Genomic DNA, 27657 nt, shown 5'->3' on the forward strand with positions numbered 1-27657 from the left:
ACGTCACCGAGAGCCTCAATGATGCCACCGCCTACTTCGATGACGTCACCGCGAGGTCCCAGCGAGGGGAGGGCCCGCGCCCAACGTTCTTCCCGCCTCTTCCCCCCACCCCCAGCCGCGCGGCGTCCCTGGGAAGTGGAGTCCAGCGGCGGGACTACGCTACCCAGGGGGCTCCGCGCCACGCCCCCTCCTCCCCCGGACAACATGGCGGGGCTGGGCAGCGGGGAGCGCTGGGCCGAAGGTAGCGCGCGCTGAGGGCAGGGGGCGCTGTGGGGCCGGGGACAGGGAGGGGTCGTGGGGGGATGGGCAGTGGGGGGAAGGGCAGGAGGGGAGGGGTCGTGGGGGGGATGGGCAGTGGGGGAAAGGCAGGAGGGGAGGGGTCGTGGGGGGGGATGGGCAGTGGGGGGAAGGGCAGGAGGGGAGGGGTCGTGGGGGGGGATGGGCAGTGGGGGGAAGGGCAGGAGGGGAGGGGTCGTGGGGGGGATGGGCAGTGGGGGAAAGGCAGGAGGGAAGGGGTCGTGGGGGGGGATGGGCAGTGGGGGGAAGGGCAGGAGGGGAGGGGTCGTGGGGGGGGATGGGCAGTGGGGGGAAAGGCAGGAGGGAAGGGGTCGTGGGGGGGGATGGGCAGTGGGGGGAAAGGCAGGAGGGGAGGGGTCGTGGGGGGGATGGGCAGTGGGGGGAAAGGCAGGAGGGGAGGAGTCGTGGGGGGGATGGGCAGTGGGGGAAAGGCAGGAGGGGAGGGGTCGTGGGGGGGATGGGCAGTGGGGGAAAGGCAGGAGGGGAGGGGTCGTGGGGGGGGATGGGCAGTGGGGGAAAGGCAGGAGGGGAGGGGTCGTGGGGGGGGATGGACAGTGGGGGGAAAGGCAGGAGGGGAGGGGTCGTGGGGGGGATGGGCAGTGGGGGGGAAAGGCAGGAGGGGAGGGGTCGTGGGGGGGGATGGGCAGTGGGGGGAAAGGCAGGAGGGGAGGGGTCGTGGGGGGGGATGGGCAGTGGGGGAAAGGCAGGAGGGGAGGGGTCGTGGGGGGGATGGGCAGTGGGGGGAAAGGCAGGAGGGGAGGAGTCGTGGGGGGGATGGGCAGTGGGGGGAAAGGCAGGAGGGGAGGGGTCGTGGGGGGGATGGGCAGTGGGGGGAAAGGCAGGAGGGGAGGGGTCGTGGGGGGGGATGGGCAGTGGGGGGAAAGGCAGGAGGGGAGGGGTCGTGGGGGGGGATGGGCAGTGGGGGGAAAGGCAGGAGGGGAGGGGTCGTGGGGGGGGATGGGCAGTGGGGGGAAAGGCAGGAGGGGAGGGGTCGTGGGGGAGATGGGCAGTGGGGGGGAAAGGCAGGAGGGGAGGGGTCGTGGGGGGGGATGGGCAGTGGGGGGGAAAGGCAGGAGGGGAGGGGTCGTGGGGGGGGATGGGCAGTGGGGGGGAAAGGCAGGAGGGGAGGGGTCGTGGGGGGGGATGGGCAGTGGGGGGAAGGGCAGGAGGGGAGGGGTCGTGGGGGGGGATGGGCAGTGGGGGGAAGGGCAGGAGGGGAGGGGTCGTGGGGGGGATGGGCAGTGGGGGAAAGGCAGGAGGGGAGGGGTCGTGGGGGGGATGGGCAGTGGGGGAAAGGCAGGAGGGGAGGGGTCGTGGGGGGGGATGGGCAGTGGGGGGAAAGGCAGGAGGGGAGGGGTCGTGGGGGGGGATGGGCAGTGGGGGGAAAGGCAGGAGGGGAGGGGTCGTGGGGGGGATGGGCAGTGGGGGGGAAAGGCAGGAGGGGAGGGGTCGTGGGGGGGGATGGGCAGTGGGGGGAAAGGCAGGAGGGGAGGGGTCGTGGGGGGGGATGGGCAGTGGGGGAAAGGCAGGAGGGGAGGGGTCGTGGGGGGGATGGGCAGTGGGGGGAAAGGCAGGAGGGGAGGAGTCGTGGGGGGGATGGGCAGTGGGGGGAAAGGCAGGAGGGGAGGGGTCGTGGGGGGGATGGGCAGTGGGGGGAAAGGCAGGAGGGGAGGGGTCGTGGGGGGGGATGGGCAGTGGGGGGAAAGGCAGGAGGGGAGGGGTCGTGGGGGGGATGGGCAGTGGGGGGAAAGGCAGGAGGGGAGGGGTCGTGGGGGGGGATGGGCAGTGGGGGGAAAGGCAGGAGGGGAGGGGTCGTGGGGGAGATGGGCAGTGGGGGGGAAAGGCAGGAGGGGAGGGGTCGTGGGGGGGGATGGGCAGTGGGGGGGAAAGGCAGGAGGGGAGGGGTCGTGGGGGGGGATGGGCAGTGGGGGGAAAGGCAGGAGGGGAGGGGTCGTGGGGGGGGATGGGCAGTGGGGGGAAAGGCAGGAGGGGAGGGGCAGTGGGGGGAAAGGCAGGAGGGGAGGGGTCGTGGGGGGGGATGGGCAGTGGGGGGAAAGGCAGGAGGGGAGGGGTCGTGGGGGGGGATGGGCAGTGGGGGGAAAGGCAGGAGGGGAGGGGTCGTGGGGGGGGATGGGCAGTGGGGGGAAAGGCAGGAGGGGAGGGGTCGTGGGGGGGGATGGGCAGTGGGGGGAAAGGCAGGAGGGGAGGGGTCGTGGGGGGGGATGGGCAGTGGGGGGAAAGGCAGGAGGGGAGGGGTCGTGGGGGGATGGGCAGTGGGGGGAAAGGCAGGAGGGGAGGGGTCGTGGGGGGGGATGGGCAGTGGGGGTAAAGACAGGAGGTGAGGGGTCGTGGGGGGGATGGGCAGTGGGGGGAAAGGCAGGAGGGGAGGGGTCGTGGGGGGGGATGGGCAGTGGGGGGAAAGGCAGGAGGGGAGGGGTCGTGGGGGGGGATGGGCAGTGGGGGGAAAGGCAGGAGGGGAGGGGTCGTGGGGGGGGATGGGCAGTGGGGGGAAAGGCAGGAGGGGAGGGGTCGTGGGGGGGGATGGGCAGTGGGGGGAAAGGCAGGAGGGGAGGGGTCGTGGGGGAGATGGGCAGTGGGGGGGAAAGGCAGGAGGGGAGGGGTCGTGGGGGGGGATGGGCAGTGGGGGGGAAAGGCAGGAGGGGAGGGGTCGTGGGGGGGGATGGGCAGTGGGGGGAAAGGCAGGAGGGGAGGGGCAGTGGGGGGAAAGGCAGGAGGGGAGGGGTCGTGGGGGGGGATGGGCAGTGGGGGGAAAGGCAGGAGGGGAGGGGTCGTGGGGGGGGATGGGCAGTGGGGGGAAAGGCAGGAGGGGAGGGGTCGTGGGGGGGGATGGGCAGTGGGGGGAAAGGCAGGAGGGGAGGGGTCGTGGGGGGGGATGGGCAGTGGGGGGAAAGGCAGGAGGGGAGGGGTCGTGGGGGGGGATGGGCAGTGGGGGGAAAGGCAGGAGGGAAGGGGTCGTGGGGGAGGATGGGCAGTGGGGGGAAAGGTAGGAGGGGAGGGGTCGTGGGGGGATGGGCAGTGGGGGGAAAGGCAGGAGGGAAGGGGTCGTGGGGGGGATGGGCAGTGGGGGGAAAGGCAGGAGGGGAGGGGTCGTGGGGGGGGGATGGACAGTGGGGGGAAGGGCAGGAGGGGAGGGGTCGTGGGGGGGGATGGGCAGTGGGGGGAAAGGCAGGAGAGGAAGGGTCGTGGGGGGGGATGGGCAGTGGGGGAAAGGCAGGAGGGGAGGGGTCGTGGGGGGGATGGACAGTGGCGGGAAAGGCAGGAGGGGAGGGGTCGTGGGGGGGGATGGGCAGTGGGGGGAAAGGCAGGAGGGGAGGGGTCGTGGGGGGGGATGGGCAGTGGGGGGAAAGGCAGGAGGGGAGGGGTCGTGGGGGGGGATGGGCAGTGGGGGGAAAGGCAGGAGGGGAGGGGTCGTGGGGGGGGATGGGCAGTGGGGGGAAAGGCAGGAGGGGAGGGGTCGTGGGGGAGATGGGCAGTGGGGGGGAAAGGCAGGAGGGGAGGGGTCGTGGGGGGGGATGGGCAGTGGGGGGGAAAGGCAGGAGGGGAGGGGTCGTGGGGGGGGATGGGCAGTGGGGGGAAAGGCAGGAGGGGAGGGGCAGTGGGGGGAAAGGCAGGAGGGGAGGGGTCGTGGGGGGGGATGGGCAGTGGGGGGAAAGGCAGGAGGGGAGGGGTCGTGGGGGGGGATGGGCAGTGGGGGGAAAGGCAGGAGGGGAGGGGTCGTGGGGGGGGATGGGCAGTGGGGGGAAAGGCAGGAGGGAAGGGGTCGTGGGGGAGGATGGGCAGTGGGGGGAAAGGTAGGAGGGGAGGGGTCGTGGGGGGATGGGCAGTGGGGGGAAAGGCAGGAGGGAAGGGGTCGTGGGGGGGATGGGCAGTGGGGGGAAAGGCAGGAGGGGAGGGGTCGTGGGGGGGGGATGGACAGTGGGGGGAAGGGCAGGAGGGGAGGGGTCGTGGGGGGGGATGGGCAGTGGGGGGAAAGGCAGGAGAGGAAGGGTCGTGGGGGGGGATGGGCAGTGGGGGAAAGGCAGGAGGGGAGGGGTCGTGGGGGGGATGGACAGTGGGGGGAAGGGCAGGAGGGGTCGTGGGGGGATGGGCAGTGGGGGGAAGGGCAGGCGGGGAGGGGTCGTGGGGGAGATGGGCAGTAGGGGGAAAGGCAGGAGGGGAGGGGTCGTGGGGGAGATGGGCAATGGGGGGAAGGGCAGGAGGGGAGGGGTCGTGGGGGAGATGGGCAGTGGGGGGAAGGGCAGGAGGGGAGGGGTCATGGGGGAGGTGGGCAGGGTGAGCTGTGGGGGATGGGCAGGAGTGGAGTGGTCATGGGGGAGATGGGCAGTGGGTGCGGTGGGGAGGAAGGGCAGGAGGGGAGGGGTCATGGGGGGGGCAGGATGTTAGTGTGGGGGTGTGAGGAAGGGCAAGGGTTTGCATTGCATTTTTCTCTGCATTGCATTCTGTGCAGTCAGGCCCCGGAGCAATGTTCCCTGTAAATTGAGTGCTTGGACTGCCCCGCAGGCGAGATTAAAAAGCCACCCTGAGGGAACATTGCCCTTGAGCTGTAGTCTGCAGTCCCTGCATCATTTATATTATTCTATTTTATTAATTTGCATTGTGTATTTGCAACTTGCTTAACTGATATAGCTGGTGAAATTTAACCTTTGTTTTACCTATTACTTGCTCTGTGGAAAGTGTTTCTTGGATATACCACCCACGCGCCCAAAAAAAACCCATTAAAGATAATCCATAGATAAGACTGTGATGAAGGATGGATTTTTATTTCATGCATTTTTGTATGTGAAAAGATGTTTCCATTAGAATGAATACTGAGGTTATTTATGCAACACTAATTTAACCATAAATCCTTTTATTGAATACAAAGGCTGACTGGTAGTTACACAGTTGCTCTAAACATTCCTTAATAAGCAGTGTACTACTTACTCCAAACAATAACAAAACATTTATAAGCATTTGATCAAGATAGTTACAAATGGGGTAAACCCAGGGATGCATAGACTCGTAATGGGAGGCTCTAACTTGGTCAGTTGGTTAGGCAGATATTAGCAATGACCCCTTCTAAAGCTTTCCTTTCTGTACCCTTTAACTAACAAGTGATGTCACTCAACAAGAGAAGTCAATTGCTAACTTCAGTGCCTTTCTTCCTAAGGCCTTTTCTTGCTGTCTCCTCCTTGATAACAGTTTTTCCTTTGCATTTAAGTTCAGACAGGGCCCAGTTCTTGAGGGCACTAATAGGTGGGTTGGGAAGATCCCTAGTGGTTATTTTTAAGATAGCTTGTCTTCTCTAAAACCATCTGTGGTCACTGCTATTGGTCAGAGGCTTTCTTCTTGGGAACATCCCCTCATTTTATTCTTTGAATGAGGCATCCTCCCTTCTTCATTACTTCCAGCCTTATCATTAGTTTCAAGACCCTTCATTTAGGTCTTGTTAAGGTCTTTTTTTTCCCGCACTTTTTTTAAATCAAATTGACACTAATTTTAATTCTCTAATTTATATTGTACAGTAAACAATGCAGTAATGTGTCACTGCATTTTTGGTAATACATTCATAACAGGAACATGTTGCTTTGCAGCATTAATTGACGCACTCAGAAGGAATGCCTGCCCAACAGAGGAAACCAGCGAGAGTTCTGACTTCTGTGCTTGCAGCGACTGTATGAGAGTGAAGGAGAAGAAATGTGACAGTGAGAGGGGTCAGACGTGCTCTGGAGAGGCTAGTATGACTTACACAGAGGAGCAGTTGTATGGGGTACGAAGGTAAACAAACTATTTTCAGTGGATCCTACGTTAAATTGTATTGGTGGAGGGAAAAGTCTCACGCAGGTGATCTTTTGGTAACCACATTTCAGCTGCAAAGCTGCTATAGTCCAGAGCAACTAATGTGCACATGTGGTCTGATTCAATGACTTTTATAGGAGTTGTGGATGCTCTGTACCTTTTGAAAATTAGGCCCTTTTATTGTATCTGTGACTGGCCAGATCTGCAGTATCAACTATATTCTGAACCCTGACTTAAACTTCCTTGAGTTCGCATGGGTCTAAGTCATAAATAATGAACAATTATGTGTATTATGATTATCTGTATGCAGCCGTTACAATCATAGGAAGGATGTGCATAATAATAAGTGATTAACAGAAATTGCTGTATGTGAGCAGAAGCTGATTTCCAAACGTTAGTCACTTTGCCTTGCTAAATATAGCTGTGAATGTTTACTAAAAATACGGCAGCCACTTTGGTCTTTTGAAAGTTACAGGAGCAGAACCTTTCCTTTTTTAGTTTACGAGGTTTTAAACTTTAAAAGGTAGAACCATTTTTAATTTTTGTGTGAGCGGAGGAGCCCTGAGCTCTAGCTGAGACTTGAAGTTTCAGCCTAAGCTCATTTTTCCAGCTGAAACAACTCCCTGAAAAGGAAGATTTGATGAAAATAAGCATAACTGTGTGTTTAAGGCCTCATTCCTACAAGGACCTCTACGTGGGACAGACCCCTGTTTCTGTTTGACTTCACAGGGGCTCTGTGTGGATATGTGTGTGCAGTGCTTCACTGGACTGGGGTCCTGCTCAGGAAAATGAAGCCTGGCTGAGGCACAGGATAGTACAGTCAAGTACTGTTCAGTCTCCTGCCCTCTGCATTGTCAGTGCATCTCAGTGGGGTCTTGTGTCTGTAATCTCCCAGGGTATGTCTACACTACCCCGCTAGTTCGAACTAGCGGGGTAATGTATGCATACCGAACTTGCTAATGAAGCCCGGGATTTGAATTTCCTGGGCTTCATTAGCATAAAGCCGGCTCTGCCATTTTTAAAAGCCGGCTAGTGCGAACCCCGTGCCGCGCGGCTACACACGGCATGGGCTAGATAGTTCAAACTACGTAGTTATTCCGAACTATCTGTACGCCTCGTGGAACGAGGCGTACAGATAGTTCGAACTACGTACCCATTCCGATCTATCTGTACGCCTCGTTCCACGAGGCGTACAGATAGTTCGGAATAACTACGTAGTTTGAACTATCTAGCCCATGCCGTGTGTAGCCGCGCGGCACGGGGTTCGCACTAGCCGGCTTTTAAAAATGGTGGAGCCGGCTTTATGCTAATGAAGCCCGGGAAATTCAAATCCCGGGCTTCATTAGCAAGTTCGGTATGCATACATTACCCCGCTAGTTCGAACTAGCGGGGTAGTGTAGACATACCCCCAGTGGGGAGGCTCTTGACTTCCCTTTCATTGAGGTTAGGTCCATCCATGGCTATTAGCCAAGATGGGCAGGGATGGTGTCCCTAACCTCTGTTTGCCAGAAGCTGGGAATGAGCGACAGGGAAGAGATCACTTGATTATCTGTTCTATTCATTCCCTCTGGGACACCCTCCATTGGCCACTGTTGGAGAACAGGATACTGGGCTAGATGGACCTTTGGTTTGACTCCTTATGGCTGTTCTTGTGTTTGCCTCAAATTTAGCTCTTCCAAGCTGAGTAGAGACTGAGGAAGAATGGTTCAGTGGTTAGAACGCTAGTCTGGGTTGAGAGACCTGCGTCAGGTCCTGCTCTGCCATAAACATCCTGCATAATCCCTGGATGTCAGTTAGTCTTCTCTGTGCCTTCATTCCCAATCTGTAAAATGGGAATAATAGTGTTTCCCTACTAGGGATGTGAAAATTACATGGTTAACGGATCTGTTAACCTTCATGGTTACCTGCTTAAAAGCCATCTTCTGGCACGCACCAGCTACCTTCTTTCAACCCTACCCCTGTGCTGTGTGGCCTCTGTAGCAGCAGCAGCAGTTGTGTGGGGAGGCAGGTGGGAACCACCTCCCCCTCTTCTCTGCATATAACCCCTGAAAATTAAGTCAGCAGTGGTTACATGCTTACTTGAACACATTTTAACATCCCTATTCCCTACTTCACAGGCTGTTGTGAGCATATTTGAAGGGGGGGCTCTGAAATAGAAATAACAGGGGAACACTAAACTCCTTTTCACTTGTTGATCAATGTCAGGATTTTAAATCTAATCTTCTCCTGTGAAAGTAATTTAAATAAGCTGCTGTTCTGCAAAGGATAAGAACATAAGAATGGCTTTACTGGGTCTGACCAAAGGTCCATCTAGCTAGGTGTCCTGTCTTCGGACTGGTCAATGCCAGCTGCGCTAGAGGAATGAACAGAACAGATAATCAGATGATCCATCCCCTGTCGCTTATTCCCAGTTTCTGACAAGCTAGGGTTGGGGACACTATCCCTACCTATCCTGACTAACAGCCATTGATTAACTTAAACTCCATGAATTTATCTAGCTCTTTTTTGAATACTGTTAAAGTCCTGGTCTTCACAACATCCTCTGGCAAGGAGTTCCACAGGTTGATTGTGTGTTGTGTGAAGAAATACTTCCTTTGGTTTGCAACAGATGGATGAACATGAAGACTAAATTACATCCAATCCCTTTCGATCTCCTTTCGGTAGAGGTTTAGCTGGACTGGTGGGAGAAGCTTGCATTACCTCTGCCTACGTTGTAACTGCTTTGTGGTTAAGCAGGGACTATGCTTTCTAGGGTGCACAATCTGGCACCTTTCTTCAGCACTTAAATTTTTAGTAAGTGAATGTTAAGGTATACCCATGACCACCATCCCTGAGAGAGTGCTCTGCTTCCTCATGCATCTTGGCAACATACAGCCTGTGTCTACTGCTGCTTTTCCCTTGCCTATGTTAAGTGCTGTCTGGTATCTTGTAAAATGTTCTCTCAGCTGTATTGAGAGAGTCATTTAGATTTAAAAAATTCCAATTTTGTCTGGTTTTCAGAATAAAGAAGTGTAGCAATTATTATGAAATTTTGGGAGTTGGAAGAGATGCCAATGAGGAGGATTTGAAAAAAGCTTATCGAAAATTGGCCCTTAAATTTCACCCTGACAAGAACTGTGCTCCTGGAGCAACAGAAGCTTTTAAAGGTATGTGAGATGAAGGAAGGAGATTTTCAACAAGGATCTTTCAACAAGGCTTCATAGAACTATAGACAAGAAGACTTCATAGAAATATAGACAGCTTGTAATTTTCCTAGGCAAGGATAGTGCTGAGCCAGAGAAACTGGTCGAAGCACGGGAGGTCAATGTGGTCTAGCAGCACGACCAACACTTCCACTGGTTACTGGGCTCTTAAAAGACATGTAGGGGTAAATTAGCAGCACAGAACACTGAGCCAGGACTGTTGGCTATAAACAAACTTCATGGGGCTATGAGGAAACATGGCTGCACCCATGGTAAGTGGACATGTGCCAATGATGCCAGACCACGGATGTTGCTGGACCTAAGAGTACCGGACTAGAGAGGTTCAACCTGTACAGCTACTTGACCTTCAGAAATTAGTATCTGAAGATGTTGGTGTGTTTTGGGAGACATAGTGGCTGAAGAGTTCAGTAATAAAATATGGGGTCTTTCCTCTTTGGGGCACTAGTTTAGAGCCAGCTTGGGTGGCTACCTGCATGGTGACCAATGTGAAACCACTCTCATATTTCAGGTCCTGGTAGACACCCAAGTGTATCAGTTTGTACCTTTATTTTCCGTCTCAATGAAGTGGCTACAGATTGAAGAGGCATCATGGACATCAAACCTGCCCTAATGGTGGCTCTTGTAGGTTGGAGTTGAGGCATGTGGAAAACAGTAACTGCCAGTTTCATCTGAAGAAGTGGGTTATGCCCACGAAAACTCACATTACCGCCTACATTTTTGTTAGTCTCTAACGTGCTGAAGGACTATTTGTTGTTTTTAAAGTTTTGCCTGTGATGTACTTCATATATGAAGAAAGGTTTCATTCTCCAACACCATTTCAGTGCTCAACATAATATGGCTAATGGATTGTCTTTGGCCTTAAAAAGCAAATTGGGCAATTTTGAAAGCTTCTGCTTATTAATACAAAGGTGTGAGGGCACGTGTTTTATCTAAAGCCTACCATGTCACTAACTGGTTTTAGACTTGGTAAAAATTTGTATTATCACTCAGCCATTTAACGGATTCCCAGATTGGCCTCTTCCCCACTAAGTTTGAGTATTTTCAGTCCTTCCATATGCTGTAGGAGATGTTTTAACTTCCCACTTCTATCCAAAATGAGTCAGCGACTTTCATCAGTGCTAATGCAATATCCACAAGAATAAGTTGAAAGGAACACTCACTTTGCTTTTAAGAATGACCCCTCCAATGGATATCTAGGCTCTCTGTCCAGAGGATTGGGTTTTACATTTTGTCCAGCAGAAAATGAGCCTCTATCAACTTATAGCTAATTCAGCTTATGAAAGGCATGTTGACTTAAAAAGATTGTGTGAAGTACATGTGTAAAATTGTTCTCTTTTATTCTGTAGCAATAGGTAATGCTTTTGCCGTTCTGAGCAACCCAGAAAAACGATTACGATATGATCAGTTTGGAGATGAGCAAGACACTTTTAGCAGTCCCCGGGCCAGGAATTATGATTATTACAGGGAATTTGAAGCAGACATCACACCAGAAGAAATATTCAACATGTTTTTTGGTGGGCATTTCCCTACAGGTCAGTGTTCTGTCTATAGTGTCTGTAAAGTGTCAAGTGTTGGAAAGTTAGCTTTGATACTGCTCAGGAATGTAACTCCAAGTCTACATTACACAGCTAAATGGATACAGGCAGCTTACGTCAACCATACTGTGGAGGTATACACATTGCAATGCTTCTCTAACCGATTTAATTCTCTTGCTGTGCTGATGTAATAAAGCCATCTTCATAATTGGCTGCTCTGACCATGGAAATATTTTCTTCATTCTGGTCTAACCAGCCAAAAAGGCAACCCAGCCCCTTGCGCCACCTGGCTACTCTTCCGTTTTTGGCTAAAAAATCATGCATTTTGAAGATGCACTGGGTAAAAGATGTTCTCCTTTGTAATGCTGGAATTCAGACCTCTCTTGATGTCACAATGTTTAGCACCTGTGTAGTGTCAAACAGACATCACCGTAATCACTAATACCTCTAGCAGAGGAGGGAGCTACATTTGTTATAGCATCCTTCATTTCCTTCATTGTAGAGCAACGTCCTTTACAAATGTTACCAGCAAATTTACAAACTCTGAGCCAAATGCCTCATGGCATAAACTGGCATCATTCCCATTGACTTTGCTGGAAGTTACACCTGCTTACCCCAGTCATAAAATACAACCACTTCTGGCATGTGGCAGCTATTCAACAGCACACAGCAACATTACACAGCAGTTTCGGTTGGGAAGTGGAACAGCATTTCAAACTGCAGGAGGAATTTAGATGTTAGTGATGCCAGCTGAAGGACCACCCCATGTTGATGTCAGTGAAGTGCCCGCTGTTATTCACAAGCGACTCCCAATACTATACTCTATCGTAAGACGGTTGAGGGCCACAACTGGAATATGCATACCACCTCCGCCCCACTGAAATTGAAGTATTCCATTGCCGCTTAGCCATTCAGGATTTCACGCCCTTTGCTAAGTGTGTTGGTCCTTCGTAGCGGGATGTAGTTAATGGCCCTGCACACTTGCGTTAATGCAGCCCCACCAGTGAACTTCCTGATCCCAGCTGATTTTCAACTGACTGGGAGCAGTCTGGAGATACCAACTTCCCCACAGCAATCCACATGTGCGTCTCCACCAAGAGGGCAGCTCTCACTTTATTGTAAGCTCTGTACATTTTGGGGCAAGCTCTGTACACAGTTCCAGAAGGTGACTTTCTGCATCTGAAAGTTGTGCAGTCACTATTAATCACCCCAGAACTGTGTAATGAGGTGACCTCACCACTCAGGGCTCATTTCCTGAGCCCAAAAGCAACTGTCCACTGTGTGCAGCTGCTCCGTGAATGTAAAAGTAATCTGAGGTGGTTTCTTTTCATGGCACGCAGCAGGTCAGACACCTCTCATTCCTGCTCAGATTGGGTGCTTGTGATATACTGCATGGCCAGCCATGACGTGCTCATACTACAAAAGAGCTCTGAATTAATAGAGAGAGCATCATTATTCCAGTGTTCATGTGATGTAAAATCCATGGCTTTCAAAATTGGTAGAGCTTGTTAACACCAGTCTGTGCTGCTTTCTTCCCCCATCTTAGAAGTTCTAAAGTAAATCAACTACATATAGTGTCTCTCTTTAGCTTACAAAGAAAGGAAACCCTGAATTGCACCCTTTATCAAAGAGGTAGTTCTCTGTAGTTTCTTCCCTCATTACAAAATCCTAATTGGATGGACAAAACCTATTACTTATATTTAGAGCCCCAGGTTCCCATGCAATGAGGCTCTCAAAATGACATGTTAAAACTGATGTAAAAGCAGGAGCTGCAGTACTAAAACCCTAATGGATCTCTGGTTTTTTTAATTAAATGAGAGAGTTTTACATCAAGTTTTGCTCTGCTTCTTTTTTTTTTTTTAACATTCCCTTTCTCCTGCCGCACCAGTGCCCCAAGATGCTGCATACTGGCTAGCTCCCAGGTGCTGTTTTGAAATCTCAGTTCTGAGGTGTGTTATGTGAGGTTTATAATCTGACCTCTGATGACTGTGCCTGGTAACTCATTTACTATAAGGTTGGATTAGCTAACTAGAATCTCTGAGGAGTCTGCAGTTGAATGAAAATAGCTAGTTCACATCTTTTTTTGTTTTTAACAGGAAATATTCATATGTTTTCAAATATAACTCCAGATGCCCACTATTATCGACGACGACACCGAAATGAGAGAGCATGGACGCAGGAGAAAGAAGAGGAAGAAAACAGGCCTCAGGTACCATAGGAGGGAGCTGTTAGCTTTGACTATTGTTCACAAGTTCAGTGGGCACACTTGAAGTTCATCTTGGTGTCAACAGCATTCCCAGTACAGTAGAACCTGAGAGTTATGAATACCAGTGTTACAAACTGCTCAGTCAACCACATGCGTCATTTGGAATCAGAACTGCACAATCAGGCAGCAGCGGGGTCAAAAAACAAATACAGTACAGTACTGGGTTACAGGTACACTTTTAAAAGAAAAAAAAGATGTAACAAGCTACTGTTTCTGTGCTTGTTGCATTTAAATTAAAATGCGTAGAAGAAGCATTTTTCTTCCACTTAATAAAGTTTCAAAGCTGTATTAAGTCACTGTTCAGTTGTAAACTTTTGACAGAACAGCCAGAACATTTTGTTCACAGTTTGACCTGTCAGTGTTACAAATAACCTCCATTCCAGAGGTGTTCATAATTCTGAGTTTCTAGTGAACTTCAAATGGGGAATGCCTCTAGAACCAGTAATAGGTTTACAGTCAGAATGGACTTTTTATGTGGGACACTTTAAAAAGTGCATTTGACACTTTATTTTCTCCTTTCAAAATGTATCTTACCGTGGTGGACTCAGAAAAGAGCAATGTCTTCTCATCAGTTGAAATGGCCCAGTAGGGGCTGAAAGTCATTACAATCCAGTGTCGGTTGTGTAGCCTAATGGGAAATGCATTTGTGGTGTGGACAGACAAGTGAACACATCACATACTGTTGCACTGAGCATTCTTATTGGTAATCTTGAGCCAGACACCAACGACTGCCTAGCTACAGATTGCTTTCTGCTCTTCCCTCTAAGGGAGAAGGTTGAGGCAGGTGGGCAGAACAGTGTAAAAAGAAAATTAGGCTTTTACTGCCCATGCTGTTTGTTTTATGGAGTAGCAGAAGAATTTTGTCCCTTGAGCTATCACTGTTTCACCTGCACTAAGTTCACTTTTCTTTGAAAAACATATTCAAATCAATAAAAGAAAATACACCTACCTAGTGCCAGAGTGCACTATGTGTTGCTTATTAGCCTGTGACGTTCTTAAGAGTTTTCGTCAGTGGGTAGAAAATAAATCTTAGGCATTTTATGGGATTTGAGAAATAAACATTGTCAATTTTAGAAACTGCAGGGAATCTGTAGATGACAACTGTATCCAAGCAGGGAAGTCCTGGCCTTGCATTACCTTCTAGCAGCGCAGTGTGCACTTACTTTCTGAGAGACCATGTCTTAGACAACTGGATGGAACTGTGCATTAAAGACACTTTACGAACATGTGACTTAACTTAAATTTCCAATAAATAATTTTCTCTATTAAAATGTTTTTCTAGTAAAGGTAATTTTGAAATGTAACTAGTTTGAAATTGAAATGTCATATTTCATCTGTAAATTCAAGCGGCGTCTCTGTCCTTGTTGTCTAACCATCTGATACATTGTGTATCTACAGACTGCATCTTGCCTTTTATGCCTTTTACTTACAGACCGCATCCTCATCCACTAACTATGGTTGTCCTTTTCAGAACACATACTCTGCATTTATTCAGTTGCTGCCAGTTTTGGTGATCGTAGTTGTGTCAGTTATAACTCAGCTGATGGCCACTAATCCACCATACAGCCTGTTCTACAAATCGTAAGTCCAATTACTGAAAAGTTGTTGTTCTGGTTCAGGTTATTTCGGGTAGGGAGGTAGAGGGATGTTGAACATAGCAGAGAATTCACTAACTTTTTCCACCCACTCTCTGCAGAAAGCATTATTATTGTGTAATGAAGGGACTGGGGTGATTTTCCCCTTTTATTGGCTGGTTTTCCTAGGCACTACCTTAATACAAAACCATCCAAGAGCAGGGCCCTATGGTGACAGTCTACATAGAGACAGGTAACAGAAGACTGTCCCTACCCCAGAGAGCTCACCATCTGATTTAAAACACTTTCATAAGGTGATCTAATACTATTTAGCACCTTCTATGCCAGCCGATCTGGAGCATTACAGAGCAACCTGGTTAGCCCTGGAAGGTGTGAGGAATGCCTAGCATTGTTCTAGGCAGGGTTGGGGAAAACCCACTTGCCCATTCACCCAGCTCAAGGAGAAATGTTACCCAAGAAGAGTAAGCCAGTTTGGGCTGGAGAACTGGTGGAGGGGAGGGGGAATTTTCACTGTGGGAAGAGTAGAGTCACCCAGATCCACTAGTTCTCTTTCTGGGTGGTGCCTGGTTGGAACAATGAAGCATGAGAACTCCTATATGCTTAGGATGGCAGAGATGGGAGCAACAAAGGACTATGCAGAGGTTTTGTGAGGGTATTGCTGATTTGAATGGTAGGAAGGATGTGCATGGCTGATTGATACGGCCAGTGTAAGTTAGATATGTCTGGGCTTGGGCTGGTGAGGTTGATGGCCTGCCTGCAGGTATCTTTCAGTTGAATGAATAGTTGAAATGGGTGACAGGGGAGGGATCACATGAGGATTACCTGTTGTGTTCCCTCCCTCCGGGGCATCTGGCATTGGCCACTGTGGGCAGACAGGACACTGGGCTAGATGGACCTTTGGTCTGACCCAGTTTGGCCGTTCTTATAGGATGGGGGGCCATTTCAAGGGGATGCAGGAAGGGACTTCTTGCAGGAATCCAAGGACTGCTTAAGTGCCTGGCAGCTCTTGGATTTTTTTTTTTAAGGATAAAAATCTCTCTGTGTCAGGAGTGTTTGTTGTGTTTATTTCCTGTATCATTGTTAACAATGTATATAGGCTTTCTACAGTACCAAACTAAAGGAATCTGTGCCTAGGACCCGTACCAAATACAACCTAACTTTCAAGCTTATAAAGCAGCTAAGTTCAGAACACACAGGAAACATGTAGCAAAATATTACTGATCCCACACATTGACGTGTCAGTCTTTTAGTCTTGGCACAGGTAGCCGTGCATTTCACACAGCAGCCAGATCTCTCTGAAACGATTGTACAGGATCATCTGTCTTTTATTTTGAAACTCTAAAGGCATGACATTCAGTGATCACACCATACTTTTTAAGACCTTCTTTTCAGCCTGGTACCTTCCTGGCTTAGGACAAGAGTCCAACAACAAAACCCACCGTCTCTCTGGAGCCCTTGATTTAAAACATATTTTGCTTTCATTTGAAAAATGGGACCAAAAATCATGAACTTCTGTTGCTGTGTGACAAGATAACTAAAGTGAAGGTCTAATGATAAAGTAACTGGAGGTGGAGAGAGGGGAAAAGCTTGAGGCTGCGCCTTTGCTTTGTGCTCCGTTTCTTGGCAAGCTGCAAGGGAGGAGTCAGCTGTCTGGCCTCTGTCACTGAAGGGAACGCACATAGATGAAAGCGGGATTTAGGGGCCAGTGAAGTAGAGAGATGAATCCAGTCACTGCAAGCGGCTCACCTGCTGGCACAGAGGTGAGCGCTGAGATCGAGGGGCTCCGTCAGAGACCACGACACGAATACAATATCCCCGGGCCACTAGGCTACTGTCAGTTTTGTATCCGCCTCCATCCTCTTGGCAGAGACAGCCTTCCTGGGCAGCTCAGAGGCAACCGGCAGGATAGGGTTTCACCAGGGCCCCCTTGTGGGCAGCTTGCTCCCTGTCCTGCTGCGTGGCTTGGCGTTTCCAGGCTTTTCAGTGAATTTCTGAGGGATTTGCTGCCTGCCTTTCCCAGCCCCCACTCCCATGCGGCTCGTCCTAGCATGTTCCCTTCAGCAGGGCAGATGCCTGGCAGCCAGGCTACTCTGTGCCCACCCCACGGGCTGTGCCAGCTGCAGATGGCCCCTGCTGCAAGGTACTCGCAGGCCCAGAGGTCAGGAGCCCAGGAGGAGGATTCCTCCTCGCCCCTTCCCCAGCACTAGGGAGGGACAGTGATGCTGAAGGAGGGGCTTTGCTTTCTGCCTCTGCCTGTCCTCAGTCGCATGCTTCCTTTAGCGGCAGCAGGGCCTGAGGCACTTCACAAGGGGTTGGGGAAAACCCACTTACCCATTCACCCAGCTCAAGGAGAAATGTTACCCAAGAAGAGTAGGCCAGTTTGGGCTGGAGAACTGGTGGGGGGCATTCACAAGAATTGCCCTCCCAGCCTCACGGATGTCCTGTTGGGGGGAGCTTGAACTGAGGCTCGCTTTCGGCCCATTTTCACAAGGCCTTGTTCTTCCAGCTGCCCCAGCATTCTTATCACTGCAGCCACTGGGTGTCAGCTCGCATGTCGGGCAGACAGCAAGAGATTCCCTCAGCCAGTCTTTGGAGTTGTGCCAATCCTACCCCAACTGAAGCACCCTGGCTGCTTCCAGACTAGGCAGTCCCCCTACGCCTCTGGCCCTTGGGGGCAGGAGACTCACGCTTTAGCCCTGAAGATAGGCACGCACACCCTGCCTCTAATCCTGAGCTTTAGGAATCCTTCCAACTCCATTGTTAATGCAGAGAAGAACCCCCTCAGTTCTGGCGAGGGGGAAGAGATGAGGGTTTTTAATAACCCGAGAAGGAAGGGACAAGCTGCGCTATGGAAGGAGGGAGAGGCAGGTCAGAGTGACTCTCCCTTCATGGCTGCTTGAGCCTCGTCCAGGGCAACAATTCTGACGATGCGAGGAGACAAATCGAGACGATTAGAAAGAAAAACGTGGTTTAAAGCTGTGGGCAAGGCAGAGAGGCCGGCTCCATGCAGCTCTCCTGACTGCAGGCAATTTCAAAACACTAGCAGGGTGTGGAACCCCGATTACCCTGGCTTAGGCAGCGTTCCACAGGATTCCATCGTTTGCCTGCGAGTGGCTAAAGAACATGACGTAATGTGGGAAAAAGCTGCATGGAATAATGGTCTGTATGATTACAGTCACATGGCAGCCTCAGAAACTTGGCCCTGCGCCCTGTGTGTAGCCTGAAGACTGCTGTCCTTTCAAGTTTGTCCAGTCATTTCACGCTGACGTGGGCAGGGGCTGCTGGAAAGTGCAGGCAAACCCAAAACAAAGGGATGTTTTGACCCCTTTATATTTGTTCTTCTGTCTTGGAAGTGACTTGGCTTTGTTACCAAGAATGCCTCAGAACAATGTAGCGTGTCATGAATGCACACTGCACTTGAGTTTGGGCATTGTCTGTTCGGAGGCTGCTCCTTTTTATTTCCTTTTTCATTTTAAATCTCTAGCTATTGTGTCGTTGCGGTGTTTTTCTAGCCAGTCGTGTTTATTTCATCCCCTCTGTTCAGAGGGTGTAAATAGTGATGTGTACTTTCTTTAGTGAATGGGTGAGGGCGCTGTAGCTCTACAACAGCTGCTGTGAAGAAGCTATAGGCATTTCCTGCTGCCAGTATTAGAAAGAAGGAGCACATCTCTCTTTGCTCTTTTTAACATGCCTTGATATGTCCAAGCTGCCTTAAAAATGTGTCTCTGTGCTGTTTTCACAGGTCCATAGGCCACACTGTTCCTAGAGAAACACAAAACCTGCAGGTGCCTTATTATGTTGATAAATACTTTGAACATAATTATAAAGGAGCAGAACTTCAAGAGCTAGAGAAAGCTGTTGAAAAGGATTATATAGACTATATCCAGACCAGCTGCTGGAAGGAGAAACAACAAAGTAAGTAATCTTTGTTCCTTAGAAGTGTGTTGGTTCACATCACATAAAGTCAGAGCGTGGCTTTGCTTTGGAAGGTACTTCCATTATTAAGCCCTAGCTTACAGGAATAAGTAACCATCTAAACCAGGGCTACTCAACCTGGATTTACATGGGGCTCAACATGCGGCCCGTGGGTGGATCCTTTGAACATGGCCTCCACCGGGAACACGCTCTACAACGGCAGGCATCTTCCAGGCGGGGTGAGCATTGAAAGACACAAGTGGACAGGCTGTCCGGAGCCAATGGGTACAGGGTGTCGGTGTTATTAGTCCCCAGGGAGGAGTGTCGGGGCTTTGTGGGAAGTGCTTTGTATTCATGCCCGTCAGTGTGAAAGAAGCTATTTGCGTATATTTGCATATGTATTTGCATGTATACGCAACCACACTTAAGTTGTGGCCCTTGGCATGTGCTGTGAGTTTCGTTGTGGCCCCCAGGGCTTCCAAAGTCGAGGTGCCCTGGTCTAAACCATTGGTTCTCAACTTGCAGCCGAGGCAGAACAGAGCTGCGGCCCATGCGACGTCCTTGGGCCATGCAGGTAGAGTAGGTATTGTACAGATGCAGCTCGCGTAAGAGAGAGATCTGCATGCGGGGCCTACCGTGGCCACTGTTTAGAGCAGTAGTTCTCAGCCTGAGTTACCTTTGCACCAGCTTATGCCACCCTTGCTCTCTTTTGTCAGCTGGTAAATTTGTTGTTGGAAGCATGGCCTCATTTGCTTTGGCTGATGGTAAGAGATGAGTGTGAAATGTTTTTCAGCAGAAGACAGATGTTTCTAGGTGCTTTCTTTTACCCTTGGATAACTCAGATCAGCAATGTTCTAAACATGAAATCTGCAACCCACGGCTGACACCACAATTACTACGTGACCCTGGGGATCGGGCCAGAGCCTGAACCCTGCTGCCCTGGCTGGGGAGAGAAGAGACCAGAGCTAGAGCCCCACTGCTCCCAGTAGGGGGAGAGCTAAAGCTTCAGCTTCAGCCCTGCATCCCAGAAAGTCTGATGCTGGCCCTGGTGACCCCATTAAAATGGGGTCATGACCCACAGTTTGAAAACTGCTGCCCGATAGGCTGTTACTGGCTTTCAGCAGCTTTGAGGGTGGCCTACCTTGGCCTGGTCCAGCATTGCCTTTAGGCACCTGTGGCATTTTAAAGGGCATTGCAAATTACTTCAGCTGTATACTTGAATATGGCTTTGGATCTTTTCCTTTGCCATAAAAAGATTTGCTGAATTGATGTCCTGCATGACGTAGGAGGTAGCACTTCCCTAGGTGAATTCCTGCTTCAGTCCAACATGCTCTAGTCCAGCCACAGCTGTCTTTTACAAACCTTCTGATTTTAACTTTGCAAGTGACACAGAATCCACCACAACCTTGTTAATTGCTCCAGTGGCTAAGGCCTCTCACTGTTAAAAATGTCTGCCTTATCGTGAGTCTGAATTTTCCCTCTTCAACTCCCAACCATTATATATTTGCCTGCTAGATTGTGAACCATTTATTGTAACGTTTCTGTTCCCCAGGTCAGTTCTCATAGACTGTCATCGAATCACTCTATACCCTTCTCTTTGATAACATATGTTTGTGATAGGAAACAGATCCTCAGCTACTGTAAATTGTGGAGATCTGCTGATTTCAGTGCAGATCTACTGCAGTTGAGGGTCTGCAAGTTTAAAGCTGAATTTGACATTCTCTTTAAAATCAACATACAGTGTTAATCTGAGAGAGAGATGTCCAACAAAGGAAAACGTTACTGTTTTGCCATTTCATTAATTACAGAGTGAAAACATGCTCCCACAGTTAGCCAGGTATAGGTTAAAAACACATCTGCAAATATATTTACAGTGTTTCAGATTAGCAGTTGCCTGAGGGTATCACCGTAATTAAAAACCGTTTAAGAATGATTATCATCTGGTCCGGTGTGCCCATAATGAATACAGCTGAGACTGTGCTAACTTTAGTACATCCAAGACTAAAAATAAACTCTGTTGAATGCAAAACACAGTCACAGTGAAAAGTTCTCTGGAGACCTTTAATCAGCTATTTTGTAACTTTGGTCCATTAATTCCTTTTTGCTCAGATATTTAGCCTCCTTTGGGCCATGCATTTTGTTAAATGAGTAATTATTGGTAGTAGGGAACTTTTTACTTAATGGAGGTTTTGTTGATGATGGATATAGGTATACGCAATTTTGCAGAGTTAAAACTATAGGAACAATAGATATTGCATGTCTTTGATCTGACAACTGAAAAGTTTTGTCTTGTGTCTGCCTATCTCATTACTGGAGTCTGTAAATTAGTCATTCAGCAGCCTTCTAGTCCACTCAATTACACAGCTCCACTTGTTACTTTTTTAGTGACTCTTGTCTATTTAAAAAGATTTATTGGCAGCTGCAGAGAGCATTTCTCCTCTTGTGGCTTAGTATTGCACATTAGGCGGCGGGTGCTGTGGCTTTTTGTCTTCCTTTAAAACATCTGCTTTAGGCCAATGCAGAGGAAGGATACAGGTTTGGATGGACAGTTGGTTCCTTGGGTAGGGCAATTTCTACACATTCTGAATTTTGTTAACTTCAGTAATCAAAGAACACTGAATAAAGGCCGTTGAAAATAGAGGGTTCAAATAGGACATTACCTATGTGAATACCATATTACATTATTTTCCTTTATAAAAAGTAACTGGCTATTAAAAATTAAGGACAAATCAGCATTAAGAATCCTATAAAGAATAGGAAATTTACATGATGTTCATACCAGCAAGGAGTCCCATTGTGCTGAGACTAGCCTGGTCTTGTCAAACATCTGAAAACATGTTCTGATACACGTGCCTGCTGCAAATCGGCGAGTGTCTGTCAGGTGCGTGTTGTGCGCAGGATGGTATTTTCCGGGTTAGGGAATGGAGGAATGGATTCTTGACTCAAAATAAAAATCCTTGATGCTTTGTCAGTCTATAGCGTCATTCTGTAAATACAAAGCGCTATAGTCCCTATTTGTGCAAAACTCCCATAGATTTCAGTGGGACAGAGTAGACATTGCAAGATTCGTCCCATTCTGAATCTGCCTGTTGAATGTGTGGCCAATGTCATGAGGTACATTGTGCATAAGGACATTTTTCTGCCTTGTCCAGAAATTCATGTTTCCCATTCTCCATATGTACGTTTAACACTGTTTTCAAGCGGTACATTTTAAAGGAGAATGTTACGTTAGCGAAACTTCTTAGCTAATCAGAAAGTCTGAAAGATCATTTTCAGGAAACTCAGAGGATTTTAGTGGGATAGTCGTTCCCTTTTTCTTTTCCCTGCCATGCACCTGCCCTCATCATTGTTCCTCCATGGCCTGCAAGGGGTGCACATCCCACAGTCTAGAAACCACTGCACCATGCTGTTTGTTTACATTTTGCATTGTTCTCTGTGTACAATGAAAATAGACAATCAGTTTCATTTTTGATGTCTACCCCATTTCATTTTCTGGTTCCTATGCAAACGCTGCAGGAGACAGCCTATTGGATATGGTTAAATGTTTAAATGATGCTGGAAATTTTGTTTTTACTTTCCCAAATGCCCAGTCCAATGTTAGTGAACAGGGTCTCTTTCTAAAGATAACTGCTAAAGAAAACCACAGGATAGGATTTTATTCATCGTACAAAAATGTATCGAGGAAAATGAGGTGCTAAAAATATTGTCCACATCGGGCTCACTAGCTTTCTTCTAATGTTACTTTTTCATCTTTCAGAATCCGACTTGTCCAATTTGGCCAGATTATACAGAGATGAGCGATTAAAACAGAAAGCGGAGTCACTGAAACTCGAGCACTGTGAAAAGCTCGCCAATCTTATTGGACTGCACAAGGGGGGCTGACCGGGCTCCACACATTCTGGGTTATTTATTGCTGTTTTAACTTGTTTCTAGTTCCTTTTATATTTATTTTTAAAAGAAGAAACAAAGCTTAATACAGAGAGTCTTAATAATTGGTAACTTTGTAATGTGCACAGAATTGGACAACCATGAGCCATAGAGCCAGGATTTGCTCTAGTATATGGTATGTTCTGTTTGGTTCCAAGGACCAGTCGTATTCAATATAAAAGAACTCCCTAAAATGTAGCTTAGCTTGGTACCTGTCTTCCTTTTGAGAGACTATTTCTGCAACCAAGCAATAGATGTATACTTTCCTGGGAAGCATCGTATCCCATATGCTTGGTATTTTATTTGGACATGGACATTCATTCATTCATTCATTCATTCATTCAGGCAATTACTCTTTCGTTATATGCTGGCATTCCCATAGTCATCTGGAGTCAATGTCCCTGGATCCAAAAAAGCTTGTGAAAAGAACCTGAGAGAAGATATACTCCCTGCTCCATGCCACTTGCCAGTTCTCAGTACCAATACTCATCTAGGCCCTGATTCAGTTAAGTACTAATCATGTATTTAGGTCTCATTGAAGTCAGTGTGATATAAGCACATGCTCCAAAATTAAGTATGTTTAGTACTTTGCTGAATTGAGATCCAAGCCTGCACTGTTCTTTTATAATTAACGATGTCATTAACCCAGATTGCAAGTAGGAACTTGGAAATGGTTTGTTCTTGCAATAGTATTGTTCAGTTCCTAACTTTCATTTCTGTGCACCTGGGATGTCTTGGAATCCCTGCTCTTCCCACGTTCTCATTTGAACCGACCCATTCAACCTTTTCTCTCGTGTGGAAAACTTTTAATTCTAACGTTGGCTGTGAAAATGACAGCTCTTCTGTAGCAGAATTTGAAGGATGCCAGTAGACCTAGTGAAGCAAAGGTGTGTCCTGTCTCTCTTGCAGTGTGCAAGAGAAACTTTCCCACCACTAATAGAATCAGTTCAGACTTTGAGAGTTTCATTATAATGAGACATTTATAAGAGGGTAATTTGTGTGTTAGATTTCCAGTAGGAAAGAACTCTTAGATGGGTTCTTATGACTGCCAAGCCACTGGAGAAAGAGCATGCAGCAAGATACACTTTTGTCATGTATTCTATTTAGTGGCATATTGTTTTTATTTTTAAAGCTTATTGTCTAGTTTGACTTTTATCTCCAAGCCTTCTCTCTCTTCTTGCTCTGACAGAGAGTCTGCATACCATTTCTGGTCTAGTTCTAATTTAATACTTTCTTGCTTAGATGTTGGATTGTCATGCATGTTTCACTCTAGACTAGAGCTTGAGGGTTTTTTCTTTGTGATACTAATTTATTACTCTCTTGGTTTATAATCCTCCTTTATAAAATCTGGCATTTAATGGAAGGCAGAGAATGAGATGTATTAATAAGCAGCCGAGAACAAAACGGTACGATAAATAATCAGGTTACTGGCTGTGTTTCTCTAGTGCAGGGTAGCCACTGCGTGCGGTGCTACCATTGTAACCTAGTTTAACTGGCATAGGAACCGGTGTAGGGTTGATGCTCCACTGGACTAGAGCTGATGGAGAGGCTCATGCCACACAACCTGCTGCCAGGATAGCAGGAAAAAGAGGGCACGACCCAAGATGCTTCTGCAACGTGGCAATCCCCCTGTAACGATTGCAGCCAGGTGTAAATTAGAGAATCCCTTGCACTTGACTAGGACAAAGAGAGCAGCCTAGATGCAATCACAGGAGGATCAAGACCACCCAACGGTGGGCTTTGAACCACTCCTTATGCAAACTCCCTGAACAGGACTCTACAGCTGAGCTGCACGCCAGGTCCTGGACTGTTGTATTAATCTTTGATTTGACTTAGCAGCGGCAGGGGTAGCCCCTTGTCATTCTTCTCTCTCTTTCGTACCTCGACAGAATTTGTTGAGGATGAAATTCTCTCTTTTCCCACAGACTAGGTACATTATAGGGAGTGGCAATGCAGGCTTCTCCCTGCTGCCCTTCTAGTTGGGGTGGTAACTCTTTGAAGGTGGTGACACCTCTCCCCTAAGAACCAATCCCATACTCGACCTGTTTTAAAATTTCGCTGTAGGTCATGCCGGTAGCCACAGATCGCTTCTCGTTTTTAAATCTAGCAGACCAAATAGAAAACGCCACATTAGAATAACAGTAAGATTAGAAATCATGGGCTGCAAAGTTAAGCAATGTCAGGATTAAGATTGTCCCTGCAGCTCCAACGCAGCCTCTGTGTATATGCATTATGATGCAATTTGTAATTACAGGGTTGCATGCTGGTTTTAAAACAGTCAGTGTACAGAATGTACAGTGCTGAGGAAAAATGTAGAGGGGACAGTTGTCTGTAGGACATTGAGAGGTGCAAAATGAGATGACAGTAAGAGAAAAGATGGTTTGATAGTTGAGTGCCGCGCTGGAGACCTTGGATTCTGACCCTGCCTCCGCCACAGAGTTTGTGTGATCCTTGGCAAGACCTAAGCCAAACGTTTTTCACAGTTGGCCACTAGTTTATTTATCTTCTGGATGCCTGATTTGAGGCACCCGGACACTGATTTGCAGAAGTGTTGAGCACTCACAACTGTAGCTAATGTCTGTGTTTTGAACATATAAAGTGCTATAAAATGCTATGTTTTTTGAAACGTCAGATCATAAGTACGTTGGGCACTTTTGACAGGAAACTTTTCCTCAGCTCCCGAGACGTGAAATGGGAGTACCGTGAATGAATGATGATACATTCATTCCTGGTTGTGAAGCATTCAGTACTATAGTGCTCTATATAAAACCCACAAGGGAATTAATTCTGTATTTGTGCAGGGTTTGCTGGTGTGCAGTATAAATCAGAATGGAAGCCACAGATTGCTCAATGAAGATACAAAATATTGAATAACGGATTATTTAGCAAGCACTGTCCATTCTGTGTTCTGAATAAGGCAGGGATCCTGGGGAGGGCGGGAGAAACACTATGTCATCATACAATTCAAGATTGTATCATTGCTCAGTAAGGGTGCCAAATTAACATTTCCCAGGCAACCTTAATTCTGATTTTCCTAATCTGAGTGCTGTTCTTGATGTTTTTATAAAGTTTTTAATATAGCATTGTGTCTGTAATTTGATATCTGCCACAATAGATTTTATGTGACTAGCAGATCAGTGTTTACACTGTATTTAGTATCCTCCATTAATTTCTAATTTACACTCCAAGTACTATAAAAATGGGGTAGGAAAATTGAATGCTACAATCTGATTAGACATATACAACATGTACCATATATAACTTGAATAGCTACATAATATTTTGCATTTGCTGTGTATTGTACTTTTCATCCAAAGATCTCAGTGTTTTATAGAGGCAGGACATGATCTACAAGAAGCCCCATCATTTTAGGAGACTTCTGTGAGACTAAAGAAGAGATGAGTAAGTGGAAAACAAGACTGAAAAGTAAAAAGATGTTTTAAAAAACAGTAAGATGTTCTGTATTCAGAATCATGGCCAATGACAGTAAAGATTAATCCTTCTCCAAGACTATTTCAATGTCAGTATTCTAGGTTATATGAGTAAAGACAATTAACAACATAAAATATCTTGTGCTAATGTTTGTCACTAGTTCTGTTACAATTGATGTTATCTAGTCAAAGATTTCTCAAAGTAACAGTAACTCTTAAAATTAACTGCTTTCCTTAACGAGCCTGGTCACTAATTTCTATGTTTTTCTTAATTAAAGCAGCAAGTAGGATGTGTTCATTTTGATTTAGGCTTCTAATATTTCCTGCTATGGTATAAATATGAGCTGTGTAAGGTTATTTATTACTTTTAATAGAATGCTTGAAACTTTTTACATCCCTTGGGATGTTTCTTTGAGAATTCCAATAGATTTGTGAATAGGATTATATTTTTAGCAACGAAAAATTTGACATTCTAATTTATGTGCACCCCCTGAAGAAAAGATACTGAATATGAACAGAGACGTGGTTATGGAGTTTTGGCCTTTATCATGTGAAATTGGTGATGTGCGATGATTTCCCCAAAGACGTGTAATGAAAAATGAATTACTGTCCCACTGGTAGCCATAACCCTGAGGCAGTGGTACATCAGTTTCTTGTGAAAGTGGAACTCTCTTGGCGCTTAAGCAGAGTAGAGGGGAAGGGAGGAGGCAAGGCAGGCTTGCCCCTTGAAAAGCCTACATTTTCCTCCAAGCAGAGAGAGCAAAGCAGTTTTTGAAGGCTGTCCTTGAAGATTCTAGATTACCATTTCAGACCAAGCCATTACACTGTCGTCCTATCTAAATCCATTTAAATTCCCTGTCTCTCTTCCTCTTGCCAGCCTCCCCAGACAGTGTAAGTTACAAACTTCATCCTGAGATGTATTGGCACAAATATCATCAAAGCCAATGGAGTTGCATGCTTGTATCTAAAGGGAGAATTTGGCCCCCCTACGCTTTGGAAACATGGCTCTATTGTGTGATCTTCTTTTCTGATGCACTAGATTTTGGTAGGAGCAGCCCACAGTAATCACTTCATTGATATATGAGGCAGTTTTGCACTTTGTTGCAAACTGCAGTAATGTTAGAACATGCAGGTTTATAGTCTGGACTAATTCTGTATATTCTTGAATATCTGTCAAACTAAAGAGATTCTGGGTGAATATAGCTGGTAGTGTAAACTAAAGATTTGCATTTCCTGGTGATATTATTATACATTATTTCTTACCTAAGCATGCATGACACATCAAAATATGTAGTATTTATTTTGTTGTTTTCAAACTTTTATTTAATGGAAAGTGTGTGCAACCTTAGTATTCTTATTTATTTAACTTATTTCAGCAGGAGATGCTAAAGTATTTATTTTCGGAATGGCCATACTGTAATAGTGTATCAATCCATTGAACCTTGACTGTACAGTTCCTATTTAATACATTGTATATTTGTGTATATTTTCTCGCCGTACTGTTATACTAGACAAGTAGAAAATAAGCTATTGAGTCCTTACTATAGTAAGAATTCGGGAAAAATCCGTTCTGTCTTGATCAGTAGGTCTAAATAATGAGTTCCGTTCTTAAGACCGTCATTTGTTTGGACTTGTGTACTTTTAACCAAAAGATAAAGTTTTTTTTTTATTAAATGTATTGGAGTCACA

At 47.8% G+C, this 27657-nt stretch overlaps 1 protein-coding gene across 2 annotated transcripts; it reads left to right on the forward strand.

Annotated features, from left to right (window-relative positions):
* Positions 1-56: 56 nt before the first annotated feature.
* DNAJC18 (DnaJ heat shock protein family (Hsp40) member C18) lies at positions 57-27657 on the forward strand. Of its 2 annotated transcripts, none has more exons than XM_075900120.1 (8): positions 57-241; positions 5892-6075; positions 9097-9242; positions 10646-10831; positions 12964-13043; positions 14572-14681; positions 18438-18610; positions 22368-27657. In XM_075900120.1, the coding sequence occupies exons 1-8, from the start codon at positions 205-207 to the stop codon at positions 22490-22492; spliced, it is 1041 nt and encodes a 346-aa protein (XP_075756235.1). In that variant the 5' UTR covers positions 57-204; the 3' UTR covers positions 22493-27657. The 2 variants fall into 2 exon arrangements, with proteins under 2 accessions (XP_075756235.1, XP_075756234.1); XM_075900119.1 differs by having other exon boundaries at positions 60-241; positions 12931-13043.

The sequence above is a fragment of the Pelodiscus sinensis genome, chromosome 17, assembly GCF_049634645.1.
Source record: "Pelodiscus sinensis isolate JC-2024 chromosome 17, ASM4963464v1, whole genome shotgun sequence".
Taxonomy (NCBI): domain Eukaryota; kingdom Metazoa; phylum Chordata; order Testudines; family Trionychidae; genus Pelodiscus; species Pelodiscus sinensis.